Source organism: Taudactylus pleione, unplaced genomic scaffold, assembly GCF_031769625.1.
Source record: "Taudactylus pleione unplaced genomic scaffold, aTauple2 ptg000386l, whole genome shotgun sequence".
Lineage (NCBI taxonomy): Eukaryota > Metazoa > Chordata > Amphibia > Anura > Myobatrachidae > Taudactylus > Taudactylus pleione.
The window spans coordinates 14082891-14109577 of NW_028284787.1; the positions used below are offsets into that span (position 1 = coordinate 14082891).

Below are 26687 nucleotides of genomic sequence, written 5' to 3' on the forward strand. Positions count from 1 at the left end.
CTTTCTAATGTCAGGGCCTGTAAAAATGAAAGTTTCTCCATCTTTAGGCAGTGCTTTTACAAATTGTTTCATCAGTCCTAATTTTACATTTAGAGCTGGAAGTAAAACTTTATTTGGATCTACTAAACTGGATTTGATAACATAATTTTTTCCAATTTATAAACTTTTTTAGGCAGGGGTTAAAAATGAGCCGGGACAGGGCAAAACTGTGTTGCATCTGTTGTATTTGGTTCCACCTTCGCCAGCTCACCTTGTAGTTGTAGTTATTGTGTGTGTGCAATATTCCTTTAGACAGTGTGGGGTTTAGGCCCTTTGTAAAATTCAGCTTCAGGCCCATGTGGACCTAATCTGGCACTGGGCGGGGGGAAGTTTTATGATGAGAACTGAATTGCAACGTTGTATACAACCGACTGAATTCATTTAAGACAAAGGCCCTCATTCAGAGCCGCTCGCTATTTGCAGTCGTTCGTTTAATAAAAAGGGGTGGCTATTCAAAAGAACCGTTCGCTCTTTGCGGTCTGTTCACGCCTATAAGTCTGAACGAGCGAGCAAAACTTGCGGTCGAAATTTTGATAAAAACGCCCCCTGGCCGCTCGCATCATACGTCATGTCCGCTATTTATTTGATTAATCGAGTACATCGAACAGCGTATGAACTGCTCGCTATTCTTGTGGTTGGTTTTTCCTACCACAGTTTTGCGAGCAGTTCTGACTATAAATCAACCAAGTGACGTGGTCAATGACGCTGCTGTTTTAATTATGCACACCCATAAAACGCCCGCTTTGACTTTTAAGCACGCCTGCGTTCTGATCTCCACTCCCCGTTTTCAAGCACCTTCCCCTGTTACCACCCACATACGCCTCATTCTGTCACTCAAATTTGCAGGCCCTCGCTATATAGCGAACAAACGATTTTCGGCCGCACTGACTGGTTCGCGCATGCGTACTAAAAACCGTACGCATGCGCAGATGTGCGAACATCGCTCGGAACGAGCGTACTGCCACTTACGAGTGGCTCTGAATCAGGCCCAATGTTTTATAATAAATGTAGGCAGAAGACATTTATTACTTTAGAGAATATGAAAAAAATGACTGGTTCATAAATACATGTTTTGCCGAAAAACGTGATGTTATATGCAAACTCGGGAGTCATTTTCTTGTTCAAAAGCCAAAAATCTATAAGTATCACATAAATTTGTTAAAAAAGCTTTTTCATAGCAGACCTGTGTTATGGATCTTAAAAATCATTATTATTTTTAATGACTATGGGGCCCATTCATCATCACTTAATTATTACAAAAGCAGGTGAAAATACACATGTTCACCTGCAATTGTAAAAATGAAGTGTTCAGGACATTCAACACGAAAGTAAAGCAGGAGAGAACATAGATATCTCCTGCTTACCTTCCTCTTGGGGAATGGCATGTGTCCTCATACATAAGTATGGGGACAGAATTCATCAAGCTCCGAAAATATATTTTTTCCGGAGCTTGATTGCGGTAGCATTCGCCATTTTCAGATGGCGCTTGCTACGGCTACCCGCTTTTTCCCTCTTTCCCTATGAGTCCCGGGTCACGAATAGGGATCCTTTTGGATTCCTCCGCCCCTGTCCAGCTCCTTCCACCTGATGTCGGGGCTCTTGTGCGCATGCGTGACCTGTAGGTCACGCATGCGCACTGCTCTTGCGAGCAGTGAAAAGATTCAGTGCTCCAAAAGGAGCAGCGGCAGTGAAGCAAAGATTTACTCTGCACATTACTGCACTCAGTTACAGTGGCATCATCATGTATATTACAGCCGACTGATTGAGCAATCATAGACACCATTACCACCATTGTTCATCTTCCAGAAGGTGGGAATGTCCTCTGGGTACGGTGAAATTATATGCTACTGTGTGAACTTTGTTCAGTTTCTGGGAGTCAAAGGACAGCCTTCTGGACACCCAGTCACTCCCTGAGTGAGTAGATGTGGTTTGCCTGGCCCATTAGTAGCATGGGAGAACCCCTCTGTGACTGAAATGTCAGTCTCCCTGGGCTCACCAGATCCTGTAGATCAGCGGTTTTCAACCGGTGTGCCGCGGCACCCTAGTGTGCCGTGGCCGGTTGTGAAGTGTGCCGCGGGGCTGTCAGAGCCACCGGGCACATTTTACTGTACTTCAGCATCCTGGGCCGCTGAGCTCCTCTGGGAGACTCAGGCGCGACCGGGTAGTGACCTGCAAAGATGCGGCAGCGAGACATCACAGGTCACGCACGCCGCGTTGTCCACTGCCCTCCAGCCCTCTGCCAGCCAACGCCCTGCGCCAATCAGCCAGCCCACGCTCTGTCCAGGCAGGCTCTGCAGCCTGCCTGGAAGCCCGCCCGCACGCGATCCTGCTGCAGTGTGAGTGACAAGGGGGGAAGAAATGTGGGTTTTGTGGGGACCAGACATTTTTTTCTTCTTCGTGGGTACCAGCCATAGTTTATTTTTTCGTGGGAACCAGTCATGTCATTTTTTTTAGTGAGAACCAGCCATATGTTATCCAGCCATATATTTGCCTATTTAGTGCTGAACAATGTGTTTTGTTTTGCTTTTTGTTTCTGTGGGGCCAGCCATAGGTTTCTTTTTCTGTGGGGAGCAATTCTGTGGGGCGCAATTCTGTGGGTATGGTTGTTTTTTTTGTGGGGAGCAATGTGTTTTGTTTTTTTCTGTTAGGCCAGCCAATGGGATTGTTTTATTCTTGTGGGGGCCAATGTAGTGTGTTTTTTATTCTTGTGGGGGCCAATGTAGTGTGTTTTTTATTCTTGTGGGGGCCAATGTAGTGTGTTTTTTATTCTTGTGGGGGCCAATGTAGTGTGTTTTTTATTCTTGTGGGGGCCAATGTAGTGTGTTTTTTATTCTTGTGGGGGCCAATGTAGTGTGTTTTTTATTCTTGTGGGGGCCAATGTAGTGTGTTTTTTATTCTTGTGGGGGCCAATGTAGTGTGTTTTGTTCCTGTGGGAACTAATGTAGTGTGGTTTTTCATAGTCCGCGCACACCTCATCGCCGGATAGTGTGCCTTGGCAATTTTAAAGTCTTGTGTAGTGTGCCGCGAGTTAAAAAAGGTTGAAAATCACTGCTGTAGATCCTACCTATTTACATTTTGCATGCTTGTGGTTTTGATTGTTCAATAGTAGACATATGTGATATTTATAAATTCTATACACTTTCAGCCTTTACACTTAGCGTTGTATGTACTACATTGTATTTTTTGAAATTTGTAGATGCTAAAGGATTATTGTTTTGTATAATTATTGTTAAAAATAAAAATGCAATACTACTATTTAGGCTCCTGCATATATTGGTCAAAACTCAAAATACAGTATATCTACAGCAGGGTGTGATATAAATGACTAAATATGCTCTGTAAAGCTATGTTTAATATGTGAGCATCATATAAATAACCAGTAATAAATAATCTCTAGCAGTGAAATGGTTAAACAGTTTTATTTTTACAAAGATTTACCTTATGGTTGCTGTAAAGATTCTAACATTTACCAGAACTTTCCCAGATTCAAATAGCCCTGCATGTGTTTTATTGGGGAGAAAAAATATTTCTGTCCAGGTCATGTCTAAGTGACCCAACCAAGGTATTTCTTTGCTGCTTCTAACCAATATAATTGAAGTAACTGAAGCGCAGGGTTTCATGATAATTCAAGTTAAATACCAATTTTGGAAAACTTTGTACTAGAAAGAAAACTTATCTGGAGATGATTCCAATAATCAACACACACAAACATACGCACGCACACACTCACTTCATGTCTTATCTTATACCTGCTCAATTTTGTGCTTACTTAATCTGTACGAGGTATCAGTTAAAACGAAAGCAGGAGGCATACAGTAAATGTATGTGATGATGAGAGAAAGGAAGTCAGGAAGTGCTAAAAAATCACTGGTGTGTCCTCTACAGTTTAAAATAAATGTGGCACAATCCTGTAGTACAACTACAGTATTTAAAATATAACAAATAGTATTAGAGCAACGATAAGGAACACATGGCCCTCAAACTATTAAATAAGAGCTAAAGCTGTGGTTGAAGCACAGTCAGAAACCAGAGAATATGAATATTCTTTGCCCGAAACAGTCAACTTCCACATCACATAACCTCCTCCACACAACATAGGGAGGTTACGCACCTCCCTCCTTCCTCCATGGGACAGAGCTGCATAATTACTGATTACTTTATTAAAACAATGTAAATGATCTTCAGGAGGCACTGTTATGTAGGGATTGGTATTCAAATCCAGACGCCGGTAAACCATCAGCAGTGAAGATCCCGACAGCTAAAAAGGTAACTCTCATTACTCCCCCCCTAACCCTCCTTTAGGGGTGCCTAACCTCCCCCCCCTAGTGCCTAACCCTAACTCCCCCCTAAGTGCCTAAACCCAACCCCCCCCCATCCCCGCAGCCTAAACTTAACCCTCCCTGGGGAGTGCCTAACCCTAAGTCCCCCCCGGGAGCCTTAACCTAACCCCCCCCCCGTGGACACTGACACTGCTCTGTTTACCTTCATTTGATATGCTGGGCATCGGGCTCCCAGCATAGGTATAATGACAAGCGTCGGGATTTCAACGCCTGTCATTGGTACCCTGCCGGGATTTGACAGTCGGGAAGTCGGCGGGTGGCATTTCATACATCGGCTTCCTGACTGCATTCCGTTATGTATCAGTGTGCAGAAGTTATTTATATTTGGTTCCACAGACATTCTCTACCATGGGGCACATTAGAAACAAAAGCGCAACAGGTTGGCGGATGGAAGTTTCCCTGCAAAAATGTGTTCTGCCTGTTCCAGCCTTATGCCTAACTTATAAATGCTGATGGAAAATCTGGTCAACAAGCAGAAAATAAAGATTTCTGTTGGTGGCCCTGTGCAGGGGAGGTGGAGTGGCCATCTGCTTTAAAAAAAAGCACATAAAGTTAGGGTCCACCCAGTGGAAATTCTTGCTCATTTTAGTGTATCGGGGCTCGGAGTTCTAGAAAATTAGGTTTCAGATTACTTCTCACTTACCGCCACCCTGGAGATTGAAAGACATTTCAACAAGAAATTGCAAACATTGTTGCTGACCTAGCTTTTCCATACAGTGGAGATGTTTTGCAAACCAGCATGCTTGTAGCCTGATGAAACCCTCTTCCAGTCAAAATGCAATGACTTTGCAAACTTCTTTTCAGAAAAAAGTATACTCTGGGTTGGAATCCCAACTGTGCCATTAAATAAATGTCACAGTTCCATGCCTGCAAAATCGGCCACCTGTATTCAAGGACCAGATTTGTCCTAATGTAGAAGACATTGCTGAAACTAACCGAAGGTTACGTCCTACCACCTGTGATATGGATCATACCTCAACCAAGCTTCTACTAGGGTGTATGGACATATTTGGTCCTGAATTTGCAAAAATAGTAAAAAATGCTTTTTGCAGAGAGGCATTTTTCCTGAACCACTAAAGGAAGCATTTGTTAAACCTCTTCATAAATATCTAATTTACATACTGACTGCATGGCCAACTACAGACCAGTATTAAACCTTAGAAAAAAAGATTCCCTACAGCCCACTGCAGAAATGTCAACAAAAAATACTTAAATCCTACATGATAATAGAGATTCAGAGGTATTAGTTAGATACATTTGTAAATATATGAATAAGTGACAGGCCATTGTCAAGTCTCCTCTATACTGGCATCCCTAACATTAAGGGGTTCACGTCCGAGAAGCAAGGTACCCCAAAAAATTCCATCCAAGGACCATCCCCAGGGCATCACATGAAAAGGGGAAATAAGGTGATAGTGAAGTGTAAAGAATAGATGTGTAAAGATCTGACTTTGACCTTGAAAAAGACCTAAGTTACGGGTCGAAACGCGTTGGTTACTTGCTTCTTCACGGACCCCACTGGACGACGAGGTGCGGATCTTCTAAGGACGCTGGTGCTATTTCATCCCAGCCGTTCATGCTGGACTGCGGCATTCTCATATGCACAGGAAAGACCAGACTTTTTGCCAGCTATACTCCATGATCCGGTAATTGTTGTCCTCCAGCCGTTTGGGGATTTTTTGCTATGCTCATATCAAACATTGTTGCTTGTCCATCTGTATGACAGCATTAGCATTTACAATTGAATATTATTGCTACTATTTGAGATACTACTTGTTTTTATTTGTCCTTTATATGTCATTTCTGTCTATATGATTAAATGGTATTGCACTATATGCACTTTTCTTTTTTATATGGGATTACCATCTTCCATATTATATCAAGAAAAGGATAACCCTTTGAACAGTTTTTCCATCTGATGAATTCTGCAAGATGCAGTTCCCATTAACCAGCTGGATATAAGTATTTTTGTAAACTATAGAGCTGGAATTGTGGTGTTCGTTTTTTTACATATGATCCTCTATTGTTCTATTTTATGGAAGTACATTAATTATTTACCAATTGTTTAATCAAAAGACTAGTTTGTAACAATATGATGCACTGGATATTCAGAATGTTACAGATGAATAAAATCTGCAATGCCTACCACAGTGACGGGCAAAAGGAGACCCTGAGGCCGCATGTGTACCCAGCTTCACCCTGCTTGGTGAACCATGAGTCCTTTCTTATGCTTTATGCTCCTTCAACCCCAGCTCTTGTTTGCTTCTCTATGCTCTATTGAACGTAACCTGCAGATCCAGGTCTTATTCAATAAGAGGGTCATAATACAGAGAATGGGCTAAATGTAATAGGGTGCGAGTTTTGAAAATGTGCGAGTATAGAGCTATATTCGCACATTTGCATGTTTCTCACACTCCTGCAACCACACTGCTGAAACTCGCAGCCAGATGTTTTTCCATGGAAAACATACAACTAGGCCAATGTAATATAGTCCAAGAGGTCTATTTACTAAGCTGTGTTAGGAGATAAAGTGAAAGGTGATAAGCTACCAGCCAATTAGCTCCTAACTGCCATTTTTCAAACACAGCCTGTGACATGGAAGTTAGGAGCTGATTGGCTGGTACCTTATCACCGTTCACTTTAACTCCTAACACAGCTTAGTAAATAGACCCCCAACTTTTGAACTCACACAATATTACTTACTTAAAACTCGCAGTATAGCCTGTGTGATCAGTCTCCCTGGCACATTTCAAATGTTTGAAGGGGGGTGAGCTGCCCCTTTACCCCTCACCCCCCCCCCCTTCCTGTTGATCTCCACAATAATAATTCCTAAAAATATGGGGGCACTCTTGTTTAAAACTAAACTCACATCTGTTTTTAGTTCACATTCTTGATGTTTCCAGAAAATAAAACACTTATTTCAATTTTATTTGATGTTTGATGATGCAATGTCCTCTGAAAAAACTATTTAATTTCTGTGGGTAGCATATAAAAAAACTACTGCTATTGATGTTTTTACAGTGGGGCCTATGTATCAAGCAGTGAAAAGCGTGGAGAAGTGGACCAGTGGAGAAGTTGCCCATAGCAACCAATCAGCTCCTACCTATTATTTTATAGACTGTACTTGATAAATACTACATCAAAGCTGATTGGTTGCTATGGGCAACTTTTCCACTCGTCCACTTCTCCAAGCTTTTCACTGCTTGATACATAAACCCCCTATATACAATAAAGGGAGGACTCTAGAGACTTCTATATAATACAGATGTTTGTGTCTCTAATATCAGTCTGTGGAACTATACAGAGGTCTGACCTGTAAGTTTTAACCAAAGCCAGACTGCAGTGGAAGAACAGGAAAGTTATTATTTATAGTTGCTGTAGTACATATCGAAAATAGACTGTACCATCAATTCACAGCTATGGGTTCTATCAAGTTAATAAACTGTGCATGCAAAATTCATTCTTAATCTTGACATGTTTTACTATTTTTTCTTTTCAGTTTGTGTCCAGTCACCTGCTGTGTTTCCTTTGGTTATTTCTCAGGTTCTCTGAAGGATTCATTTAATTTATTTTTAATTTGTTCCTTGTGGGACTGTATTGAAACAGAGCTCATTTATGTAAAGGTCATTGAACCAACTAGAGATTCCTGAACAGATCTCATTCATTCACAAATGGGGACATTTAACAAAGCTCCTGCAGTAGAAAACAAGTGCAAAAACTGCTGCACAAAATACGAATCATATTAACAATTGAAATACATATTTTTTTCCTTGATTATTCTGCTGGGACATTTCCCAAATTCTGTTACGAATCCTGCCACTAATAGGGGCATATCCTTGGTCAGGCTTCACAGTGCACTAGATTGTTATTTAACAAAACTGCAACTTTAAAATGTTCTTGCCCAAAACAAAGTGAACGATTAATGTCTTATACAGTAGGACAGAAGCTTAAGAATCACGTCTTTAGAGCCCCTATGTTACATCATACTGGGAATGCGGGGAAGTGAATAATGCAGTTAGCAACCTCCAGAGAAAAAATTAAGCTATTAACACAAACATGTATTACAGAGACAGAAAAGGGCAATGGATCCTGGTCTAATCATCTTCACCAAACATAACACATAAACACATTCTTACTGCAGCTTTATTTGTTATTTATTGACAGCTACTTGTAAAGCCAAATAGAATATGCTACTATATATATGGACCAAAAAAGTAATAAAATAAGACTGGGTAATAACAGACAGACATACAGGTGTGTCCTTATGCATCTACTGCAGTAGTGCCAAAAAGCCCCTCTCAGCGCACCACGTCCCGTGAGACTCTGTTAGCAGTGGACGTCTTTTTTCCGTCTTTTTTTGTAGTAAAAGCATCTAAAGATGCAATGCGATGTGACTAGGATGCACCAGCAGATTGTGCTGATCAATTTGATATGCAACACTTGCATATCTATGTGCAGCTGAGTCTTTTAATGTGTATACGAAATGCTAGAATGTAGCGGCTGCAGATTTCTTCATTCCAAGTTCCGTTGGGCTTCATATACAGACTCGGCACAGTCTACTTGTGCGTCCTAGTCACATTTCATTGCAACTTAGACGCATTATTGGCAAAAAAAGATGTCCGCAGCTAGCAGTGGCATAGATGTAAGATGGCCCTGCTCATAAGCTTTTAATTTGTGAAGATACACAAGGATAGGTGCTACCTATTGTATATTGGTCCAGCCAGATTGCTGAGGTTATTGGTGGGCTGTATGAGCCAGTCATACAGGAATATTGGCCATGGGTAAGCTCAGAGGCGTAACTATGTATTTTAAGGCCCCATACCAAAAGTTTGTTAGGGCCTCTATGTACCATCCAATGGTAAAAAATGTATATAACATATGTAACTTTGACAAGGAAATGGGCCCCTTCAGCTATAGGCCCCATACCAGCTGCACCCCTTGCACCTATGATAGTTACACCCATGGGTCAGCTGGATGTGAAAGTGAAGAAAGAGAACATATGTAAAGTTATGTATGGACAGACTGTATACTGTACAGGGGATGTAATTGGATAAGATAGATGATGGAGGTTATGTGTTTGGTCGATAAGCTTGTCTGAAGAGGTGAGTTTTTAGGGAACGCTTAAAGGTTTGGAGACAAGAGGAAAGTCTTGTTGTAAATTGGAGGTCATTCCACAGAATGGGTATAAGCCCAAAAAAAGTCCTGTAACCATGAATGGGACCAGAAAATGATTGTGGATCAGAGACACAATAATCAACAAGGGTCACCTTTACTGATTGCTATAGAGATGCATACTACTTAAAGAGCCAATATGGTTTTTGAAAAGGTAAATTATATATCCTTATACTCCAATATAACCCCTTTACATATCACGCACTATATAGTTAATCAGTATGCTCATTACAAGGAAGGTCCCGCTGGTAAATGTTAAATACCTAAATGTGGTTATCAGACAAAAACATGTACTGTAGTTGGGTGTTGTAACTATGGACTCTGCAGTTCTCCACAGGCATAATGGGTGATGATGGGTAAAGGCCACATGTGGGCATCCAGGAATTATGGAACATTGTATGCATTCTATTAAGTTAATGTTTTTGTTCTTGTGAAATGTAAAAAGATGGACACAGGCAAATATCAACACTATCAGGCCTACAGCATGTTCTGGGGAACCAATATTTAGTGGAATAATATGGCGATATACCTCTCATAATCATATACATTTCCCTTCATTAACATCATTGGTTTCTATTTTTCAACCATGATATCCATTACACACAGTGGCATTTACCCAGCAAGGGGTAACTAATGATCAGCGGAAATGTCTTATCAAGCCCTATACAACCCTCTTTATGAATTAGCCAATCGCAGGGTATATGTTAATCTGGTACCAGCACAATAAAGGCACGGCAGTAATGTTTTTTTAAAAAGTAGAGGGAGAATTTAATATCAAAACTTGTGCTGTCACCTCCCAGGAACAATGTGTGGGTAAAATCTAAAGGAAGAGTTTTGTGATTTAACTGGTATTTGTTTATGAATCTTGTTCTGCAATATTACCATATAGTATTGTTATTTTACCATACAGTATAATAAAGATACTATTATATCGTTCCTATTCTCTTGTCTCTGTGATCCTGAACCTGAGTGTATCCTGGATAACTTCGCAACACCCACGTACCTCACACTAATAAACAGTTTGTTTTCTCATTATTTCTACCATGTGGCCATTTTAGTTTAGCAACTAAAGAGATCATATTAGAAAGAAGCTGCATTTAAAAGCTGGAAAAGGGATTGGAATGATTCTTTATCTAAATAGGGGGTATTTTTGTGATACTGTACATCAAATGTATAGTCTAATTTTCTTCATATTCCTCACAAAAAAAAGCCTACAAAAGATCTGACACTAGTAAATTAATGGGACCCATACATCTGGATTGCTCCACATACTAATTTTACAGATGCCGGGATATCGGGGAAATCCAACAAGTTGGAAAGCCTCGGTTTGCGGATCCCAACCAAAATATTATCAGGATCAGTGAGTCAGGGAATTTTAACATGCTGTTTTTCCCCGATACACCTTCATAGATGGCCACTGATTAGCTAATCGGATTGTGGATCCAATCGGCTTAATGGGAAATCGGGGCCGTAGATGTATGGCCCACATAACTTGCTGTGAGAAACGGTAACACAAAGTCACAGCCACAAAAATTGCATCTTTAGTAAACTATAAATTATTGAATAAATGATTGGTCAAACCTGTTACAAGTTCTCTGATTTCCAGATCAGTGGCCTTTCGCAGCAGTCGTACTAACGCTGGAATACCACCACAGTTTTTCAGTGCAATTTTATTATCATCATTTGCTTTGCCATATACTAAATTCCTCAGTGCTCCACACGCACTACGATGGACATCTGTCATCCGATGATCTAGGAGATCTACTAATAATTGAATTCCTCCTTGTCTTCTTATCTGAAATTTAAATTAATAGCAGCTATATTATTAATAGAATGCATAAGGATGAGCATTTTTTTAAATATTTACAATAACAGTGCGAAAGATGTAAGCAAAATTAATTTTCAGATCAAGTAATCATACCAAGTAGATTTAAGTCTACTGCAGGCAAAAGTCTGTGATGCTTTTCCAATTACGTAAATAAAATAAAATATCCATTAGTGCAAAAACACAATAAGAAATAAATATATCCACTTTACAGAGTATAAAAGTGAATGCAAGCGGAAGAGCAACTCCATTTGTGATTCTGATTTCATGTGTCCACAGTCAGAAAATCTGGTTTATATATGCAGCTGCTCAATTATAGGAATAAACTTAACACTGTTTGTACATGTGACTTGACCTTAAAGAACAAGTAGCTTGTGTTACATCTGTCAAACACACTCGTTTACAATACAATATGGTACCTGTAATCTGTAGTTTAGGCCCAAGGTGTGTAACCCATGGGTCATAACTTCATTTGGGGGGTTCACAATTTTGTGGGGTTACACTATAATTCACTATGAAAGAGGGCCTATTTTTTCTATAATCAGCCATATCGCGGGTATAAGGTTATGGTATAATACCTACGTAGAGCTCTAAGTAGAGCCCACAGTTGTTATATGAATTTGCAAACAATACAGTACACTCAGAATGAGAACCAATAAAACATTCAAACAAAATCAGAGAAAATGCTATTGAAAATCACTGATCAGGAGAAGAATATGGATGCTAAAGTTTTCTATTATCCTGCAGAGTCCTGTCAAATCCATCATGATGAAGTGGAGAGAATATGGCACAACTTTCAATTTGCCTAGAACAAGTCAGCCTCAATATCTGAATATCCTAGAGCAAGAAGTGCATTTGTTAAGGGAGTCAACACTGACAGGTCTGTAGTCTTCGAGATTCCAAGATTAGAAAAACTGTCAATGGGACAATAAAAACCAACAGGGTGACAAAGTGATAAGCATTGCTGAAAGCAAATTATATAACATCTTACAAAGAGTTTGACAGAATGCATGGGTGGGGGAAGATTTTTTTCTTTTTTTTCCATAATCTGATTTTATTAAGCACTAGCATTGCAATACATAATAGCAATGAACAGAGGTCACAGAATTACTGACACCATTTTATATAGCAAAACAGAATTAAGAAGTATTCAAGCATACTGTAGTAGTAACAATCTACAAATAATCTGATTCGGGATACAAAAACACAAACAGAGGGAAAAACAAATAGGTAACTCTAAGTTATAGTAGTTATCTGAAGCCTTGTACAATAGCCAGTAAAAACCAAGTGGCCATGAATTCTCAGTTTCTGTTCATCTCAGAGAGTGTAATGTCCTCCATTTCCATATATTGATCAATTATATGAAAATAATCACATATAGGGGATTTTAGTGGATCACCAATGTGCAGTGATTATTGCCTTGGGTAAATTGATGAGATGTTTTAGCAATGGTTTTTTTTATATTTGGAAGTAGGCATTTTGACATTGAAAAACCAGGAGCTAAAATCTGAAGGGTAGTGGGTATTCTATATCATCGGGACAGGAACAATAACTGATATACTTTGGGAACTCTAATGCCAGAAAATATTTAGTTAGCAATTGTGTTTCATTGAAGAGTTAAGCTCACGTTGACAGGAACAAACAAGGCTAAACAGTTTAATCGGAGCCCGAGACAAACACCAGGGTTCAAATGAGTTCGATAGGTGTTCAGGACATATCTTCCAGCCAAAGAAGAAAGAAATGTATGATTTTGTAATGTGTCCAGGATTTCCTATCAGGAAGGTTGAAATGCTTCTGGAAATCCAATAACTGACACAGTGCAGCCTGCACCACCAACTGACCAACCTGAAGCAGCCCCTCCACACACCAGGATCTCAAGGCTAGAGCAGAATTTCCTGAACGGTACTGTGGAGTTTAAATTCTCGTGGTAAAGGGACAGGTATATTTCAGGATTCTAAGCGTTTCCAAAAAGCTAATGTTGGCTTGATGGTTGGGTGTACTACTATGGGAAGATCAGGATTCTACAGGAGGATGTCTATAGGATTCGAAAGGGAAGCTCCCTTAATCAGGTGGAGAAAGGTCCTCTGGTTGAATAATAAGAAGTTTTGTATACATTTATGGCATTAATGTTGCCACGCTGCTGGTACCATATATAATATGGGTAAAACCAAGAGGGTGGGCATATTTATTTTCTGTTTTGATTAAAAATGTTGCCTTGTGCTATCATGGCAGCCTTCAATTAAGGCTATAAAAGGCCTGGCTGGGTGTGGCTCACAAGCCAGGCCCTGTATAGATGTGTTCCTCTGTATCTGGGAGGTGAGTACATTTAACTGCAATGTAATGGTATGCTGGGCATATATGCTAGTGTAGGGACCTGCAGAAAAAAGGGGTCCCTTGATGCTGAGCTGCAGGCTTAAATGCTTTATTTAAATCATGACAAAATCCCCTTGGTTTTATTTACTGCACACACACACAGCTCATACATGCTTACCCTCACGGTTTTCATGGGAGGCTCCCAATTTTTCGGGTAACCCCCCGCACCCCTGGAAGGGTAGGCATTTCTCCCACATTCTGCCCACTTCCTAGTGGAGTGGGCAGAATTAGGAGAATTTCCACGGTGATCGCGGGTGTCCATGCAGGGGGCAGGGATTTATTACGTGAATCGCGTCATTTGCCTCCGCCCCTAATTAAATTTAAGCCACTCGGGGGCATTTTACCACGAGGGGGTGGGGCTTAATTATGCAATTTATCAGGCCCCACCCCCATTGCCACCCACCTGCCTCTTATCCCAGGGCTTCTCTCGGGGAAGAGACAGCAAAGGCAGGCAACTATGACACAGATTTGCAGTATATTATTGAAATAGTATACATTATTGTAATAGCAAAAGTTTTCCTGTTTTGTTTACATTTACGGCATTAATACTGCCACGCTGCTGGTACCATGTATAATATGGGTAAAACCGAGTGCGGGCATGATTCTTTTCTGGATAAGAAGAAGACAGAACCTTTTGGTCTTAGTGATACATGCTTTACTTGTTCCAAATACACCATCCCTATCATGAAGCATAGTGGTGCGTGCATGATCCTATGGGGGTGCTCCATTCTGCTTCAGAGACTGTAATAGTTGTCATAAGAGGACAAAATTGATTGTGCAGCATACAGAAAAATCATGGTACCTGCAGCACTGCACAAGGGACCGAAACTTGGGGGACATTTGTATAATAACCCAAAATAACACCAAAATTCTGGCTTGACCCTGTAAAATCCCAGACCTAAATCCCATGGTCTGTGGAATGATTTGAAAATTGTTCTTTAACAAATCCCAATCTAACACGATGGAACTTGAGCAGGTGAAAATCACAGTTCCCAGATATGCAAAGTGTAGACAGACTTACAGTAAGTAAAGAAAAAAAAATCAAAGCTGTAATTGCAACTAAGGTGCGTTTAAAAAATAAGGTTTAATACATATGTAATCAATTATTTTCTGATGTGTATCTGTAATTAATTGTATTTCTTTATGTGTCCTCCATTGTGGTCATCAACCATTTTCCTTTGAAGAACAGCATTATCTATATCAGAACATTACGTGAGGTGGAGTAACCAGCACATTACATCTAATACTGTCTTTCAGATCTGACAGTCTATGACATACTTTCAGATACACTAGTTTTATTAAAAATAAAAAAACACAACCAAAAGTCGCATGGAGTGAAATCTAGAGATTGGGGTGGACAATCTCAGAAAGTAGCAGCTGATGACCTTTTTTTTTTGTAAAGAGTTGAACTTGCAAATGTTGGACTATGCAAGTTGTGAGAAAATGTATAACAATTTTCTTGATCAATAAATGGGTAGCATCCTCTGAAGTATCTGTTGTCCAAATTTCACATAATTTTGTGCATTAGAACTTGCTCCTGAGTGCTGTGATTTCTACTTCTTATGGTGTTCAGTTAACCGAAAGTCAGTTGGAATGCATCAATCTATGAATTCCTACAGACCTGAAGGAAGATCCATTTAATCCGATTCATCTTTATTGTTATCATTAAAACCCTTAATATACAAGTGTCGTTTGACAGCCATATTGCAGTCCATATTCCCCTATTTACTCTCTGGAGCACTCAGCGAGACAAGATTCTACTAAACTAAACAGCAAGACACAAACATGGAGGTTATATATGGCAGTTTTGGTGAGTGTGGCAAATACACACAAGGATCAGCAAGCCCAAGTTCTGAAGGTTGCTGTGGATCAGAAAGAAAAACAGTAGGCTCTTCCATGAGAAGTTTGCTCAAGTGAGGCAGAAACGAGATCTTCTGGTGCTGCAGAAAATGTATTGCACTGATGATGTGGATGTATTGCACTGATGATTTGGCTGGTAGTCAGAGGTATGGGCAGACAAACTGGCACTATACTTGACGGTAGAGGCTCAGCTGGCTTATGTGGATTTGTCTTCAGAACAAGCCTTAGCAGGTGAATACTGAGAAATTAGCCCACATTGCGGGTTATGGGACCGCGGAGGTCTCAGTTAGCACCTCTAAGATTGGTGTTTTTGTCAAAGATAAGGCCATTCAGTCACAGTGGGCTGAACTCTTCAACGTGTTAAATACCAGTGTTGTGGCCATACAGCAATTCACTTGTCTGTATGAAAGAGATATTACCAATTGACCATTATGTCCATGTGTTCGACCAGTGTTTACAGAGGTGGGTTTTACAAGCGGATCCTCAGATGTATAAAGAACTTGCTCTGATGTTAGCCTGCTTTATGATACTGCAAAATATGACCAAAGCTCTGATACCAACTTCAAAGCCAATGTCCTGGCAATGGTTTGCAAGCCTACTGGTCAGCCTGGTGGAGATGATATCTCCGGCCAAGTGCTTTGAGTGTGAGGAGATGGGGCATTTCCGGGCAAAATATACATGCACCATGCCTCCTTCCATGGGAAGTTCACTGTTATTCCATGTGACAGTCCTGATTAAACAACATGACATTTTGGCTTTGGTTGACTCCAAAAGTGAGGTGACATTGGTGTCCAGTTTGGTGGTTCCTAAAGATATAATGATAAGACTGCTTAGAGTAAAGGTAATGTGCATTCTGGAACCACAGAAGAATATGAGAACTTGGCTGACTCTCACTTTAAAAGGCCAAACATTTATCATAGTGACTGTGGTAGCCCCAAAGTTGTTATAAGAAAAACAAAGAAAGATTGCTCCATGGTTGAGTCACAGTCCTGGATGAGTCACAAGATAAAATATAACTTTTATTAAGACAATATTAAAAATATGAAACAAAAATGTATAAAATGAACAAAATTATTGTGGATTAAAATTAGCACCAATGTAAAGTCAGAGGTTAATCATACAGTCATACAGTACATAACATGTCATTCTAGGCATATAGGTAAACCTCAAGGTGTTATACAATCAAATCCCCCAAAATGTGGGTACATAAGCGACCGCAGGAGAACGTGACCACAACTGTATTAAATGAAGTGCACACAAGACAAATGATCAAATAATGATATAACCTGAGGTTGTAACAATCTTAATTATTTCATGAGAAATAATCTAGCAATCTAGAGTATTAGCCCATAACCTGTCAAGTGTAATCATAAAAAAGGATATATTTTTGTATATTGTTGCACAGGATTGACCACTTAGGGATACACTTTTAACCATAGATTGTCTATTGCACAAATGGTTGATCACAACATAAACAATTTACCATATATGACAAATATTCCAATAGTCACTACTAAATCTCCTGTGCAGCATCTTTTCCCTTTCTCCCTTTATCCCTTTTTGCATAGCCCCAAAGTTGCCAGATTCCCTGATTAGGAGGTGATTAATGATCAGGTCCGGTTAAACATGTTGGCAACTGACTCACCAGCTGAAAGTCCAGTCTTAAAGGAGCCCGTCCAAACTTGCTCTTAATCTTGTCCAAAGAGGTAGCTGGATCAGCCAGTATACTCCTTGGCCAGTGACACTGCCAGTGAGACTTCTCATGGCGGTGATGACTGGTCCCCAATTTCAAAGCTCTGCTAGGAACCAGCTAAATGATGCTACATTAGAAAATGCATTTAAGTCTGTGGTAGAAGTTAGTGGTGTAATTAAGACTGCTAAGCAGGCAGAAGAAGTACTTTATATTTTGTTAAGGATGATTTGTTGTATAGAGAATGGGTTGTTCAATAGAGACAGGTTGATGAATTGTTAATCCCTCATTACCAAAGGTATTACATTTAGGGAATTTAGATCCAAGTAAGGACCAGTGAACTGGTGGGTTGTAGCAGAATAGTGGTGGTAGAATCAGAGGTCTATTCATCGGTGAGACCCATGTGGTAAATGTATAGTGCCTTCGGAGAGGTCAGTGATATCTGCAAGCTTCCCAGTCTGTCCCTGGAACCAAGTGAGCGGAAATCAACTCCTTACCCTGAATGTAGGTATGAGTGTCTGAAACTAGTGTTTGAGAACTCAGAGGACAAGACAGCGAGTAATTCAGGCAATCGGTAGCTAACTCTGCTAACGGATACTGCAGACAAATGGAGCCTAAGTACTCAAGGAGGAGCCTATGTCCAGCACCTAAACTCAGCATGAATCCCAACACTCTAGGGGGTAAATTTACTAAAGTGAGAGTTTTTAGAAGTGGAGATGTTGCCCATAGCAACCAATCATATTCTAGCTATTATCTTCTAGAATGTGCTAGTAGAATCTGATTGGTTGCTATGGGCAAAATCTCCAGTTCTAAAACCTATCACTTTAGTAAATGTACCCCCAGGAGGGGAGCTACAGAGCAACAACCACCATCGATAGAGGTACTGATGGTATAGTGCCAAAGTAGGTCAGGAACTGCTAATGCTGAGTATAAGCAATATAATGCAGTATACAGTAGGAGTTAACTGAAATAAGGATAAAGTCCACTTGAACCTGTAATGAGCAGGAGAGATGTACTCAGGGGACTTGCTAGTAGATGTAATGGTTAACATTACTGCCTCACAGCACTGAGGTCATTGGTTCGATACCCACTACAGCCTTAACTGTGTGGAGTTTGTATATTCTCCCTGTGCTTGCGTGGGTTTCCTCCGGGTGCTCCAGTTTTCTCCCACACTCCAAAAATATACTGGTAGTTTAATTGGCTCCTAACAAAATTACCCCTAGTGTGTATGTGGTAGGGAATATAGATTGAAAATTCCACTGGAGCAGTGACGTATGTGAATGGCCAAATATTCTCTGTAAAGCGCTTTGGAATATGTGTGCGCTATATAAAATAATTGGTAATAATAATAAAGTCACTGTGGCAGAAGACTTGGCACTGGAAGCACTTCAGAATACAGCAGGCTGGAACCATAGAATAACTCACCGACTTGGAGAGTAGATAAACCGTATAAGGACCGGATGTAGCATACGTATAAGCAGAATAGAACCGGAGACTTGAACCAGAATGGGACCAGAGGTAACAGCAGAGTAGCCGGAGTGGAACAGGAGGCTTGAACCGTAGGTAACAGCAGAGTAGCCGGAGTGGAACTGGAGACTTGAACCGGAACGGTGCAGCAAAAAACAGCTGAGTAGCCGAACTGAAGGCTTGAACCGGAATGGAATCGGAGGTAATAGCAGAGTTGCCAGAATGTAACAGTAGACTTGAGCTGGAAAGGAACCGGTTAGAGTAGCAGCTAGCCGGATTGGAACTGCAGACTTGGACCAGAATGGGACTGATGAGAGAAGCAGCCAGCCAGAGTCGAACTGCAGGCTTGAACCAGAGTGGGACCAGAGATAGCAGCAACCAGCCGGAGTGGGAACACAGACTGGTAGGTGCAAGATGGAAGCAGCATACAGCGCAGTGCTGCAGAGTGGATGGAGCAGACTCAGAGGCAGCAGACTTGCAGGACTCTAGTAGCACAAATTCAGGCCGTGGATCGGAGGTAAAGTACAGTAGCACTTACTCCCTAGTAGGGGTGAGCGGGTTCGGATTTCTGAAATCCGAACCCCCCCGAGCCCCCCCGATCCGAGGCCGATCCGAGTCAGGCTCGACTTTTCCCGCCTGACTCAGATCTGAAATCGAGGCAAAACATCATCATCCCGCCTTCCGTGTCTCGCGGGTTTTGGATTCTATATAAGGTACCCGCATCAGCGCCATTTTCTCACTCAGCTGTGGACAGTGAAGAGGGACGGTGGGAGTTAGGGCTGGCTGGGCTGTGTAGTGTAGTGTAGTGTTGTGCTGTGCTGCTGTTGTCCATAGGGGCTGTGTCCACTCCTCTAAAGTACATAGGTGGCTGGCTGTGTTGTGCTGTGTTGCTGTTGTCCATAGGGGCTGTGTCCACTCCTCCAAAGTCCATAGGGGCTGGCTGGACTGTGTTGTGCAGTCAGTTGTCCATAGGGGCTGTGTCCACTCCAAAGTCCTGTGCAGTGTCCCAGTCCTAAAGGGGTGCTGTAGTGTTGTCCAGGGAGTGCTCTGTCCATCAGGGGTGCTCCCCCCAAGTGCAAATAAAATAAATATTTTTTCTGTGTTTGTGTTTGCAGTAGCCGCACGTGCATCAACAAAGTAGTGCCCAGCGTGCGCCTGTCTCATAAGTAAAGGGCCGGCTGGCTTGACCGTTAAAGGGTGCTGTAACCCCCAAAATGCACTCCAAACAAAATAAAAAAATATTTTCTGTGTTTGTGAATTGTGTGCACTGTGGCTGCACGTGCATCAACAAAGGAGCTGCGCCAAGCGTGCGTCTGTCTGTTAAAGGGTGGTGTAACCCCCAAAGTGCACTCCAACAAAAATAAAACATTTTCTTCTGTGTTTGTGAATTGTCTGCACTGTACGTGCATCCTCAAAGCAGCAGCGCCAAGCGTTCGTCTGTCTGTTAAAAGGTGATGTAACCCCCAAAGTGCGCTCCACAAAGAATAAAAAATTCCTCTTTTTTTTTCTGTCTTTGTGAATTGTGTGGGCTGTAGCTGCACGTGCATCAACAAAGGAGCAGCGCCAAGCGTGCGCCTGTGTCCCATAAGTAAAGGGCCGGCTAGCTCATTTCTTAAAGGGTGGTGTAACCCACAAAGTGCACTAGTCTCCAACAAAAATAAAAAAATATTTTCTGTGTTTGTGTGCGCCTTAGCCGCACGTATATATCAATATAACATAAATGGAGGACCAAACTTTCTCCGATAAAAATAAAATAGGGAAAGATCAAGCACCACTTCCTCCTGGTGCTGAAGCTGCTGCCACTAGTCATGACATAGACGATAACATGCCATCAACGTCATCTGCCAAGGCCGATGCCCAATGTCATAGAAGAGGGCACATACAATCCCAAATGACAAAGTTCAGGAAAATGACCTTGAAAAAAACATTTAAATCATCTGAGGAGAAACGTACACTTGCCAATATGCCATTTACGACATGGAGTGGCAAGGAATGGCTAAGGTCTTTCCCTATGTTCATGACTAGTGGTTCAGCTTCACATGACGATGGAAGCCCTCCTCCCGCTAAAAAAATCAAACAAGTTAAGCTGGCAAAAGCACAGCGAAGAACTGTGCATTCTAAGAAGATATCACAAATTCCCAAGGAGAGTCCAAGTGTGGTGGCGGTTGCGATGCCTGACCTTCCCAGCACTGGACGGGAAGAGGTGGCTCTTTCCACTATTTGCACGCCCCCAGCAAGTGCTGAAAGGAGCACCCACAGTCCACTTGCTGATATGCAAATTGAAGATGTCACTGTTGAAGTACAACAGGATGAGGATACAGGTGTAACTGGCGCTGAGGAGGAAGTTGGCAAGGAGGATTCTGATGGTGATGTGGTTTGTTTAAATCAGGCTCCGGGGGAGACAGTTGTTGTCCGTGGGATGAAAAAGCCCATCACGGTCATGCCTGGCCAGAAGACCAAACATTCCACCTCTTTGGTCTGGCAATATTTCTATCCAAATCCGGACAACAACTGTCTTGCCATATGTACCATATGTAAAGGTGAAATAAGTAGGGGTAGGGACGTTAACCACCTAGGAACATCCTCCCTTATACGGCACCTGCAGCGCATTCATAAAAAGTTACTGTCAAGTTCAGAAACTTTGGCTAAGACAGTAAGCAGTCCAGGGACACCTAAATCCCGTTGACCTGTTGTATCCAAGCGCCTGCAAACCACACCGTCAACTCCCTCCTCATCAATTTTCTCCTCAGTCAGGATTGGAAGTAGTCCTGCAGGCCATGTCACTGGCATGACTGACTCTCCTATCCAGGATTCCTCCGGAGGATCCTGCATTGCTACGCCTCCTGCTGCCGCCGCTGCTGTTGCTGGGAGTCGTTCATCATCCCAGAGAGGAAGTAGGAACACCACTACTTTTACTAAACAATTGACCCTCCAACAGTCCTTAGCGAGGAGGATGAAGTACGACAGCAGTCATCCTGAAGCAAAACGTATAACTGAGGCCTTGACTGCTATGTTGGTGTTAGACGTGCGTCCGGTATCCGCCATTAGTGCAGTGGGATTTAGACAATTGATGGAGGTAGTGTGTCCCCGGTTCCAAATCCCGTCTAGATTCCACTTCACTAGGCAGGATTAGGCGATACAAGACTGTACAGAAACGTCAGAAAAAGTGTCCTCAGTGTCCTGAAAAATGCGGTTGTACCCAATGTCCACTTAACCACGGACATGTGGACAAGTGGAACAGGGCATACTTAGGACTATATGACTGTGACAGTCCACTGGGTAGATGTATCACCTTACGCAGCAACAACAGCAGCGTCACAAGTAGCAGCATCTCAGAAACGCCAGCTCGTTCCAAGGCAGGCTACGTTGTGTATCACCGGTTTCAGTAAGAGGCACACCGCCGACAACCTCTTAGAGAAACGGAGGGAAATCATCGCCCAGTGGCTTACCCCACTTAGACTCTCCTGGGGATTTGTGATATCTGACAACGCCACCAGTATTGTGCGGCCATTACATCTGGGCAAATTCCAGCACGTCCCATGTTTTGCTCACACAATAAATTTGGTGGTGCAGAATTTTCTGATAAGCGACAGGGGCGTGCAGGAGAAGCTTTGGGTGGCCCCAAAAAATTTCTGGCCACTTTCACCATTCAGTGACTGCGTGCCGAAGACTGGAGCGCCAGCAAACACTCTTGAACCTGCCCCGCCATCACCTGAAGCAAGAGCTTGTGACGCGGTGGAACTCAACCCTCTATATGCTTCAGAGGATGGAGGAGCAGCAAAAGGCCATTCAAGCCTATACATCCACCTATGACATAGGCAAAGGAGGGGGTATGCACCTGACTCAAGCGCAGTGGAGAATGATTTCCGTGTTGTGCAAGGTTCTCCAGCCCTTCGAAATTGCCACACATGAAGTCAGTTCAGACACTGCCAGCTTGAGTCAGGTCATTCCCCTCATCAGGCTTTTGCAGAAGCAGCTGGAGAAAGTGAAGGAGGAGCTAAGACGGAGCGATTCCGCTCGGCATGTGGGACTTGTGGATGAAGCCCTTCATTCGCTTTGCCAGAATTCCAGGGTGGTCAATCTGTTGAAATCAGACCATTACATTTTGGCCACCGTGCTCGATCCTAGGTTTAAAGCCTATGTGGTGTCTCTCTTACCGGCCGACACAAGCCTGCAGAGGTGCAAAGACCTGCTGGTGAAAACACTGTCAGCTGAAGCGGAATGTGACACGTCAACAGCTCCTTCTTCATTTTCTCCTGCAACTGGGGCTGCCAGGAAAAAACGTAGGTATCCTAAGCAACCCTCTGGCGGTGATGCAGGGCAGGCAGGACTAAGTTTGGACATGTGGTCCGGATTGAAGGACCTGGCAACAATTTCTGACATGTCTACTGTCACTGCATATGATACTGTCACCATTGACAGAATGGTGGAGGATTACATCGGTGACAGCATCCAAGTAGGCATGTTAGACAGTCCGTACTGGCAGGAAAAAGAGGCAATTTGGAGGCCCCTGTACAAACTTGCTCTATTTTACCTGAGTTGCCCCACCTCCAGTGTGTACTCCGAAACAGTGTTTAGTGCAGCCGGGAACCTTGTCAGCGAAAGGCGTAGGAGGTTGCTTCCACAAAATGTGGAGAAGATGATGGTCATAAAAATGAATTACCAACTCTTCCAGGGAGACCAGCCTCCAGAACGTACAGAGGGACCTGTGGTGGTGGATTCCAGCGGGGACGAGTTAATAGTCTGTGAGGGTGAGGATGTACACAACACTGAAGAGGGTGAGGAATCGGTGGATGAGGAGGATGAGAACGACATCTTTCCTCCGTAGAGCCAGTTTGTGCAGGGACAGATTAATTGCCAGCTTGTTTTGTGGGGGTCCAAACGAACCAATCATTTCAGCCACAGTCGTGTGGCAGACCCTGGCGCTGAAATGATCGGTTTGTTAAAGTGTGCATGTCCTGTTTATACAACATAAGGGTGGGTGGGAGGGCCCAAGGACAATTCCATCTTGCACCTCTTTTTTTTCTTTGCATTATGTACTGTTTGGGGCCTAGTTTTTCAACCTGCCATCCTGTCTGCCACTGCAGTGCCACTCCTAGATGGGCCACGTGTTTGTGCCGCCCACTCATGTCGCTTAGCATAGCCTTTTGGATACTATTGTGAGGTGTTCAGAATAGACTGGAAATGAGTGGAAATTAAGGTTATTGAGGTTAATAATAGCATAGGAGCAGAAAAACCAACACATTCTGTGATTTTAGCTGTTTTTATTCTTTTTTTAAAAAAAATACAGATCCAAAACACAAAACCCAGAACCCAAAACACGGAAGGGTGGTTTTGGCAAAACCAATCCAGATCCAAAACACGAAGAAAGATCCAGATCCAAAACCAAAACACAAAACACGAGAAGTGGCCGGTGCACACCCCTACTCCCTAGAGAGTGAGATTACTGGAAGGTAAAGAAATACAAGGTGCTAGTGTCAAGTGCAGGCTTTAATAAGGCACACTTGTCAGGGATACGATGAGGTGGTCATGTGAGTAGAGGAGATGGGTAAAGAATAGATACTAATGCTCACCTGATCAGAGACAACATGGCTGCACCCATGAACATCAGACGCCTCTGAGGGAATATTTGGATGCGGACAAGACACAACTAAATCCTCTTTAAACCTGGCCCAGAGGCAAAAGGCAGTAGAAATGGTGTAATGGAACAGCAATATTTTTTCCCCTATTCCAGGGCGAACCAACCCTATTGAACTTTACACAGTCACACCTCTTGGGGTAATTGTGAAGCAAAAACCCTACCGCATCCCAGTCCCTAAACAAGCTGCAGTAAAGCGGGACGTTGAGAATATGATCCATGAGATGCAGAGCCGATTTAGGCCTCATGGGGCCCTAGGCAATATACTAGCATAGGGCCCTCATCCCTCAATCAATCCAAAAAATAAATTTTTGTACAGCACCTTGAAGAAAGTCCACTGAGGCCTTGAAACATTGGGATGTATAATAAACTTTATTTTTTGTTAACATCCGTGGGGTGCCATCTATTTCTTTCCATGTTGTATCTTACTCCACTGTTTGGAACCTGTATTATTATTATCAATACTAAGTAGGACACCCTGATACTTTAACTACAATTCCCCAGAGTACCAAACACACACATGCACACACACATACTCATTTGATAAATATAACAGCTTCAGGCTGTCATAGAGCCAGTATCATCAGAGCCCAAGCTTCCTAAAGAATATGAGTCGCCTAACTTCTGTGCAGAAAGAGACTCACTCTCTCTGGCCCACCAGTCATGGACTGGCTGGCAACTTTTTATGCAGTGGGCACACACAAGCAAGTGTCCCTGACTTTCTATCAGTGCAATGCAATGTAAAAAATTAGTATGACAAATTCTGCAAGTGAAGTAGTTAGACTAATGTGGTGTAGACCAGCTGGGCTTTGCTTTCCATAGTCCCCACTGATAATAATGGGGACTGCAGTCTACAGCGCTAATTAGCCTTCTGCAGAGATGTCTGTGAATCTTCTGCATTAGGCTGTTGGCACAAAGCAACAATTCATAACATTATGCAGAAAAAGATTGATAAATAGGCCCCTAAATACTGTATCAGAGTCACATAATACAAAATTTGTTATGTGCCTATCCTGAACTAAGCAAGGAACACCTCTAGATGCCCAGCTATTCCCATTGAACATACTGAATTTTGGGGAAGCAATCGGGAAGCCGACTGCCTAAATACCGGCAGCCGGCTTCCCGACTGCCATATCCCGGCAAGGGTGAAATGCCGGGCGTCTAGATGTAGACGCCCGCATTTCCCTGACGCCGGGAGACCGGCGCCCGGCATCCCGATTGTAGTGATGCCGGGCGCCACGAGCGGACAGCCGTGGGGGGGGAGGGTTAGGTTTAGGGCTCCCGGGGGTGACTTAGGGTTAGGCACCCCCCTGGGGGACTTAGGTTTAGGCAGCGGGGAAGGGGGTGGTTAGGGTTAGGCACTTAGAAGGGGGATTAGGGTTAGGCACTTGGGGGGGAAGTTAGGGTTAGGCACCCCTAAGGAGGGTTAGGGTTAGGGGGGTTAGGTTAGTAGATACTCACCTATCCACGATCGTGATTTCCAGCGCTGTCGGGCTTCCGCTGCTCGGAACTCTGCTGATGTCGGCCTGCCGCTGACGGGAATCGAACCGCCATGCGGCCGGCGGTATTTCATACCCATTCCAAATTTTGCATCCCTGCTCTGCCTATCTTGGCCAGTACCACAGACTTATTACTTATGTATAGTAAAAATAGAGGCACACATTTAGCATTTTTGAATGAGGGGGTCTATGTACTAATAATTGTGGTACTGCCATAATTATTATGTATCCAACTTGCAGGGGATATTTTCATTTTTAATGAAAATATTCCTGCTATGTACAAAGGGGAACTCGCAGGTACAACGGTTGCGGTAACTGCTGTCTCTGCTAGTTATATCCCAGGCATTTAGGAGAAGTCTTTCACAGAAGTAAAAGACTTCTCCGGAGGAAGCTGGCACTGCGCAAGTGCACAGTGTCACCTTCTGGAGCCAGGCAGGAGCTGCGGGGGAGATTGAAAGCTCTCTCTCCTGATCCTGAAGCCCTCATAGGCTTACAGTAGTTTACACCATCTAAAGATGGTGTAAACTACGGTGGCCAAACTTCGCTTTTTGAAGTTTAGTACATAGGGGTCAGATCATAGTCCCCATTGATAATAATGGGGACTGTTATCTGCAGCACTAAGTGGCACTTTGCCGGAGATTTCTGTGAAATCCCCTGCATTGTGATATTAGTACATAGCGACAATGCATAACGACAATGCATAACGACAATGCATAACATTATGCAGAAACTGCAATTTCTGCATAATTTTATATAAAAAATAGCTTGAAACATAGGGCCCAAG

At 42.6% G+C, this 26687-nt stretch overlaps 1 protein-coding gene across 7 annotated transcripts in view; it reads right to left on the reverse strand.

Annotated features, from left to right (window-relative positions):
* CTNND2 (catenin delta 2) overlaps positions 1–26687 on the reverse strand; it is a 708944-nt gene that overhangs the window by 264058 nt on the left and 418199 nt on the right. For all 7 annotated transcript variants that reach the window (XM_088445725.1, XM_088445723.1, XM_088445721.1 and 4 more), the window contains one exon: positions 11133–11346. In XM_088445725.1, the coding sequence (XP_088301851.1) occupies positions 11133–11346 (214 nt within the window). The remainder of the gene's footprint in view (positions 1–11132; positions 11347–26687) is intronic.